The 8,144-nt window shown below is 36.4% G+C and overlaps 1 protein-coding gene across 2 annotated transcripts; it reads right to left on the reverse strand.

Annotated features, from left to right (window-relative positions):
* Positions 1–361: 361 nt before the first annotated feature.
* LOC100243070 (U-box domain-containing protein 33) lies at positions 362–7,915 on the reverse strand. 2 transcript variants are annotated; one of them, XM_010663494.3, is made up of 9 exons: positions 7,768–7,915; positions 7,169–7,417; positions 5,764–5,885; positions 5,234–5,460; positions 4,516–4,945; positions 4,191–4,316; positions 3,140–3,661; positions 964–1,731; positions 362–752 (listed from the first exon to the last, which is right to left on the reverse strand). In XM_010663494.3, the coding sequence occupies exons 2-9, from the start codon at positions 7,353–7,355 to the stop codon at positions 570–572; spliced, it is 2,565 nt and encodes an 854-aa protein (XP_010661796.1). In that variant the 5' UTR covers positions 7,356–7,417; positions 7,768–7,915; the 3' UTR covers positions 362–569. The 2 variants fall into 2 exon arrangements, with proteins under 2 accessions (XP_010661796.1, XP_002274993.2); XM_002274957.4 differs by having other exon boundaries at positions 7,169–7,832.
* Between the last annotated feature and the right edge of the window lie 229 nt (positions 7,916–8,144).

An 8,144-nucleotide genomic window follows, 5' to 3' on the forward strand; every position in this document is an offset into this window, starting at 1 on the left:
ACTAATTAGTTGAAATTAATCTAGCTTTGTTAAATCCTATTGTCTTTTAGTTTCAAACATTCCTAATGTCGTGTTTGAAGACTTTTGAGAAGTCAAAAACCATTTTTTAAGTTCAATAAGAACTTTTATGTCTGTTTGACTAATTTATTTAAAGAGGTTATGACTTAAAAAAAAGTTTAATATAAAAGTCTAAAAAATATTACTTATCGTAGAAGCTCTATTTTAACCAATGCAATAAGTTTTTTCATGTTTAATAAAATTTTACAACACCGATATTACCCACTAGTGACTCTAGCTTCAGTTTTATCTTTCCTCCAAAGGAAACTATCCCAAACAAGACCTAAGTCTAATAAGCCTACACTTTATATAAAAATATAATTATATAAATACATGAACATGCTGCTTTTCTGTACAATGTAATTAGAATATAATGCTTATACATACTCCAGAATCTCATAAGGAAACAAAATGGTGAAAGACGAGAAGAGAAAAAAAGGAAAAGAAAAAAATAAGTTTAGTATAGACATTATGAAGAATACAAAATGGTGTATGTAGATATATATAAATGTTCAGGGCTGCTGCAACCACTCCTGAATTGCAGAGCGAAGAGCCCGGTTGGGGACAAGATTCAGGTGACCAAGCTTCAGGTTTGTCATGGGTGAAGTGCTGTGGCCGCCATCAAGCCATCCTCGCAGAGCCTCGGCCTCATAGGTGAACCCATCAGCTGCCACACAAGGGTCTTGCATGATTTCCTGCAAGTTTGAGACAATGAGAGGAATGTGTAAAGTACAGAAGGGATTCTCAGTAAGGCTTGTTTTTGAAGCATGAAGGGTTCTGGATATAAGGAAGAATTCAGAGTTGGTTTGCTGACACAACTGGGTAAAGAAGGTGTGAAGTTACACTGATTATGGAGAAAGTAATGGAAAAGACAGTAGAGAGTGAATATGAGTGTAATGAAGTTACCTGGAAAATGGGACAAATGAAGTAGGGTGGAATCTGGCCACGCTCTTCAGAACCGACCCGAAATGATGATGATGAAGCTCCACATGAAACCTTCATGGGTTCAAGCACCCTCCATACTTCTGAGACAAGGTCTGGCCTGCTCTTCCTGTTCATCTCACAGCACCTCAGTGCCATGAGAGCCAACTGCTTAGCCTGCACAAAGGGCCAGTCCCCAGCCAAGGGATCCAACAGGGTGTTCAAATTTCCCTGATCTAATGCATGTTGCACTTCTTTTGTGATCCCAATTGCTGGTTTCCCAGTTAACAACCGTAATAATATAATTCCGAATGAGTATACATCTGACTTTACAGTGAGCTCCCCTGAAGAGAGGAACTCAGGATCCATATAGGCAAAAGTTCCCTTTGGGCCAGTTCTGCAACACATGGTTGCACTGTTGCTCGAATTTCCATCATGAGAGATCACACGACAGATTCCAAAGTCGCTAAGCTTGCTCCCAAAGTTGGCATCCAGAAGAATATTGCTAGGCTTCAAATCTCCATGCACTATACTGTCAGGATTATTGGAATGAAGGAAGATGAGCACGGAGCATAGCTCTGCTGCAATGCGAATACGAGCTTGCCATGACAGTGGGGGAGTGTTGTCCCTGCAGTTGAGTCGGTCTTCCAGGCTTCCATTTGGAAGATACTCATAGATGAGTGCCCAGGCTTCTGGGCAAGCACCTATGAGAGTTACCAAATTTGGATGCCTCAACTTACTCAAAATGTCGACCTGCAGTACCAATTTTGTAAGTAAATTTACTTTCATTTTTCTACCCCAGGTTCTGATATGTTTGTTTAATTTTTCCCCCAATTGCAAAAGATGAACTACTATATTAAAATGCAGATATGGAGAAAAAGAAAAAAACTAGGGCTACAAGTTGGATAGGTTGGTTGAGTTGATGGCTAACTTGAGCCCAATCAAATTTAAAAACAATTAGTCCCTCAACCCAAACTTTAGTCCGAGGTACTGAACCCAAACCTAACCCATTCTCATTTTTCTAAGTTCGGATTGAATTTGGGTTTCTCACGTTAAACTCATATTCATCGGGTTAAACTCGAGTTAATCAGGTTAGACTTGGGTTGGTCTGTTGATTAGGCAACATGATTCAAAATTCATCTATAGTGTTTTTTTTTTAAAAAAAAAAAAAAAAAAATCTATATATTACTACCAAAATTTAAATAGTAAACAAAACAAAGTTTCAAGATAGCAACAAAAAAAGTAAAAATAAACTAATATATCATTCTAAAAAAAAATGAAAAAAATATATGATATAATTATAATTTGACATTTTTTCTTGAAAATATATATATAAAAAAAAGAATATTATTATACAGCATAATAGACATTATAAAAATCAAGTTTGGGAAAGGCTCAAGTTGTCTAAACCTTATCCTGAAATGAACTCAAATTAAGTTTGAGCTGAAAAAACTCAACCCAAGATCAATCTAAGTGTTGAAAATGTTTAACCAAGCTTGCCCAAACATTGGGTTGGGTTCGGACCAACCCGCCCAAATTGCACCCTTAACTAAAACTTATATAATATATTAAAAAAAGAAAGGTCCCCTTGAAGCAGGAAATCTTTTTATAATTTTCATAACAATTTTCTTTATAATCAACTACTCACTGCATTGACAAAATTGAGCCAAACAATTAATTCTAGAGTGAATCACATTTCCAGAAGATATCAAAATAACACTTTCAAGCATATAAAAGAAAGTTGTATGCAAGATATGCCATGTATGATTGTGTGATTTGACAAGATATTTTGGCTAACTAAGACAGTGAGTGAGTAAAGACACAAGCATGAATTCAACGGACATAACATGCAATATCAAATAATATGCACTGCATATATTCAATTGGAACATATGCCAATTGAATGGGAGTAAACAAACAGCAAGACATCCTCAAAAATGCATCTACATTTGCCTAAATGATTAATTGATTCAAATATAAAATGATAAGACAATGCATTGAGGGTACTTGACATATAATTTACCTGCAGATGAGAACAAGATTCATGATATAGGATTTGAATTCCAGATTAAATGATTGATTAGGGCCATCAGCCTGAAATTGGATGCTGAAGACAAATGATTCCAATGATTTTTGAGTGAATATATAGCATGCATCTTACCTCCTGTTGAAATTCTGTTGGGCCTTGGAAGCTATCAGAATGCAGCATCTTTATTGCCACTTGGGTATGGCGCAGGCAACCTTTGTAAATGCTTCCATACCCCCCTTCCCCAATTTTCACTGATGGATCAAAGTTCTGAGTTGCTTTCTCAATTTCTGCAAAAGAGAACTCAGCAAAGTACTGAGGCGTATGTGAAGTTGATGCTCCCTTTTTCTTGAGTTCCTCAGCTGTTTTGATTGCATTGTCACGCTCAATCTGCAACTCATCCCGTTCTTTCTTGTAATTCTGTAACAGCTCCACGGCAGCGATAATCTTCTCCTCCAACTCCTTTACCACCTGCTCAGAATCTGCAATTTGATTCTCCAGAAGCGACTTATGATTCAAAGAAATCTTCAGTTCTTCCATGATTTCTTGTTGCTTGTTCCTCAGGCTTTCAAGTTCTTTTCCTTGGGCTTGTAATGCCTCCTCAATGTCTCTCCGCAGTTTCAACTCCTCACTAAATGATCTTTCGGCTTCTTTAGCCTGTAAATTGGGGGGGGGGGGGGGGCGCATGATTAGCCGCACACATTACATTCATTAGTAGTCTTCATGTTTATGCTTTGAATGTAAGCAAATATTACTCAAAACGATATCTGCCCAGCATACTGGCCATCTAGATCATGCATGATAAATGTCTCTACCCCCTAGATATTACACAAGCATGAAGAGAGAATCTTTAAGGCTATGTGTGGTTCCAGGGAAGTACTAACGAAAGTATAAAAAATTGTTAAGGAGAATGATTTTCTCATATTTGGTATATCATAGACAATATGAAAGAAAATAAAATCTAATTAAAATTAATTAAAGACTTGTGCATTTTCAAATTATTTATTTTTTATATGAAAGAGGAAAAATAAGTGAAAAGAGTTTGAAGAAGCAAGTAAAAATAATTTATTAACTTCAAATCTATTTTCTTGGTTTTTCCTTCACTCTCTTTCCCTTTTTGTGCTTGACAGCCGAAAGAAAAGCATCACCATAAAAGAAAAAATGAGCATTAAATATTAAGTCTTACCCTGCGAATAGCCTCAATAGCATCTTTTTCAGCTTTGCTGCGCCTAAGAGACTCTTGAAAAGCTTCCCGCCTGGAATTTTCAGCTTCCACCATTGCTTGCTCAAGTTGATCATAAATATTTTCTTCCTGAAAAAAATTTATGAACCGTGTTTGCAACTCTTCAGATGGTGTAGATTTGAGAGGCTTGTGTCACTGAATCAACTTAGTTCATTATGCTAAAGAGAGAACATTTCTTATAATCCCAAAATATGAACATAAACTTGGAAATGTACACATGGTCCATCACATAAATATATATCTTTCCTTGTGACAGTTTTGCACATACCAGTACACTGGGAGGAGATGAATGGTGAAGAGCCTGCTTGGCTACAGGAGACGCACGTGACTCTAATCCATCTTCATTTACCTCACCAGCCATGTCACCTGAGGAGCACGTAGAAAAACCTGAAGCCTGAGAAGGACTTCTCTTTGATATCCCATCCCAATAGTCGGAACTCCCTTCCCTACCCATCCTGCTCCATGGTGCAGACACCCCTCCAGTACCATCAGGGGAAGAAAGCACTGTAATTCTCACGGGGACTGACATTGTTCTGGGTAAGTCTTGACCTGGATTGACAAGTTTTGATGGATGATTCTGCCCCAGAGATACGGACATTGATCTGAAGGTATTTGATTGCCCTGTTTCATTGTTTGGACTCGCTTGCTGTGATGGAGGTGTTCTGAGCTCTATATCAGCCCCATTCAAGCTACCTTCCCTATTTAGATATAGTCCTTTCATTAGAGATCATGAGAGTAACAATCAAGCGATAGTTCAAAAATTATGAGGTTATTGATGAAGGAAGCAATTTTACTAGTTACAAGTGCACAACCTACCCTATAAATCAACCAATCGGATATTTTGTAATCATAATTACAAGGTCCATATAGACACAATTGTCGACAAAGCATAGAAAGCCATCTCCATTGAGTAAAAATTTTACCAAATAAATATTTAATTAATAAATTACTGATATACAATAAATTTACAAAAATGTCAAGCATACCTTGTGTAGATGAGGTGCCCCCTGCATACGAACCAAATATGACAGAATAAAGGAGCCTTATCCCGCACATATGCTGCCTTCTTTGACTTCGGCTCTAACATTCTCCTTGAGTAGTGCTTATCCGCTGCTGCACCCACGACCAGTTTCTTGATCCCATGTTCAGAAATGAGTTCCAAAATACCCTTCTCCACATTCTCTGACTCGATATACAGTTTCTCCGCTCTCACCTAGAAAAAGAAGTCAGAAAGGGCAAAGCATGTCAGGGAATTTAAAAACATGATTATTCAGTAATAAAAAAGAACTCCAAGGATTTCAGAATCGTGTAACAGAAATTAGTGCTTTTGTACAATTTTATGATATACCCTCCTTTTACACTCATTGTAAATGGGTGTAATACTGAAGACTTAGCTTTATTAACAGAAGTAAAAACTAGCTCAGCTATGCAGTATAAAGTAACTCACAGGAAAAATACAATTCCACAACAACAAAATTACTAAATGTACATGAGGAGACAAAAGAAGAAACAATACCCCTGCTTTCCTACAAATGAGAAGGTAGTCATTTAGAATCTTGTGCATATCTTGCCTCTCAAGATCTCGGTAGGCTTTGACCTCCTGCTCCTTCAGTTTGCTGGCAGGAAATTTCCCACCCACTGTAGACCAAGAAAGAAGGAAGCAAATGAAAACTCCAATCAGCGTTTAAAAGACTGTAATATTATTACTTCAATTCTTCTCCTCTACAGTAAATCGTAGCATGGATTGGAGCTGGAGGAGACCTCAACTCAAGATCCACGGTTTGTCTGCTTTAGACATCAAAGAACTTGGAAATCTTTTCAATTAAATTTATCCCAAATTCATAAAAGAATGCTTTTGTAAGTCACAGCCATGAAATGATGATTAACCTAATTGTTGACTTGATACATTATATTAAGAAAGCTTTTAAAGCGACTTAAACTTTTCCTAAGTTGTGAACTTAACAGCAAAGTAGATAGAAAAGGCAATTTAGTCGTAAAAAGTAATTACACAATAACTGGAGTAGACTGTTTGGCTAGATAGTAGAGAAGATAAATCAATCATTTTCAACCAAAGACACTTCTCAATTTAGCAAATGGCAGGTCATATAGCTCCATTTCTTGTTTGATTCTGGAACCAAAAAATTGACCCAAAGTTAAATTGAACCGGAGTCTTTTTCAGCTGGAAAACATTCAGCTGCAAAGTCATAAAGTTCACGTTCCAAACTTAGAAGAAAAAAAAAATCATTTTCTTGTAAACCATTAATCATTCAAGTGAACATTAACACAATGGTCAAATCCTTTAAAAAAAATAAATAATCAAGCACAAACTTGGAATTACAGAAAAATCGAGATCCAGGGCCAGAGAAAAACTCGGGGCAGCAACTGATGAAGTAAAGACCATTTCTGCAAAATGTTCTCAAGACCAGTGCTTCGAGCTGAACAAAACTGAGTCAATTGAATTTACCACTTCTAGCAATTAGGATCAGATTAGAAGAGATAATCTCAGAATATAAAAAATGCATCCCCATTAGAATATCATAAAATTCATCAGTTTCAAAACAATGATCATCAAACGACAAAAAATATTGAGCTGGGCACTTGTAGTTCAACAAAACTGAGTCAACCCAGCTGGAAATTCAAACAAATCAACCATCATTTCACGATCAAATCTCAAGAGAAATGATGAAAATAACAATAATTCAATACCCATCAAAATTTTAAGCCAAAAAAATGCAAATATAGAGAGAATTACTAGAAGGGACCATCTGGGCTAGCCGATGAACATGAATTACAAAATTCAAACAAATTATCCATCATTTCACATTCAAATCACAAGAGAAACCATCAAAACAACAATAATTCAATACCCATTAAGATTTCATCAAGAAAAATGGAAAACATATATATAGAGAGAGAATTACTTATAGGGATCATCTGGGCCGGCTGATGAACATGAACTATACTAATTCTTTTGCCTCCAGAGTTCTGTAACGCCCACACCAGAATCGATTTACTCTCCTTCACTTCTTTGCCAACTGCCACAAATATCTTATCTTCGACCACAAGAGCCAGCGGCTGTTCCTCCACGATTTCTCCAGTGCTTGACATCACCGCAGAGACCCCAATTTCATGTAACCGTACGTGATCAAGCTGCTGTGAAATTGCCGGAACTGGACTCACCACGGCCATTGAAACATGCAATAATGGAGAAGATGAACATCAAACGCTCATGGCTATTCAATTCAATTCTCTCTCTCTCTTTAAAGAAAAAAAAGAAAGGGAAAAGGGGTTTTTCTATCTCTAGATTTTGAATTGGAACCCTAATTCATCATTGGGTGGAAAGGGGTTGCTTGTCTTCTGCTCTCAGAACTGGTGAACTACAAAACAAAGAACATTGATGATTTTGGGATTTTTTAGTTGGATAAATTAATAGATGGGGGTCTCCATCTCCAATTTTCTTCCAAAATTCTCTCCCCAAAAACCCCAACACTCTCTCTCTCTCTCTCCAAGTTTCTCTTACCACGACCCTGTCTGCTTGCTTGTGGGCTTTCTTCACCTTGAAGAAGCTTCTCTGAATTGCCTACTGACTTAAATAAATCAAGATTTTAAAATAAATAAATAAATAGATGAAGCTTCCACGAGAGCACCCTCCCTTATTTGCTTACCATGAGGTTTTTTTTTCTCTCTCTTCTAAATATAAAGCATAATTACTTGAAAATTGATTAATTAAAATAATTCAGGAAGTATTTTCAATAAATTTAAGGTATAATGAAAGAACCTATAATAAATAATTAATTCATGTATAAATAAATTTGCTAAAAAAAGAGAAAATTAAGATGGATTGGGAGAATAAAATGATCCATGATTTTCAATTTCTTTCCAAAATAAATCCATTTT

This window comes from Vitis vinifera, chromosome 15 (assembly GCF_030704535.1).
Source record: "Vitis vinifera cultivar Pinot Noir 40024 chromosome 15, ASM3070453v1".
Classification (NCBI taxonomy): Eukaryota; Viridiplantae; Streptophyta; class Magnoliopsida; order Vitales; family Vitaceae; genus Vitis; species Vitis vinifera.

Excerpts from the sequence above, each read along its gene's own strand:
- LOC100243070 (XM_002274957.4), bottom strand. The coding sequence starts at position 7,436 with ATGGCCGTGGTGAGTCCAGTTCCGGCAATTTCACAGCAGCTTGATCAC. Across the intron at positions 5,461-5,763 it reads TCATTTGTAGGAAAGCAGGG|GTGAGAGCGGAGAAACTGTA; the intron begins GTATTGTTTCTT and ends TTCTTTTTCTAG. Across the intron at positions 3,662-4,190 it reads CTATTGAGGCTATTCGCAGG|GCTAAAGAAGCCGAAAGATC; the intron begins GTAAGACTTAAT and ends CCCAATTTACAG.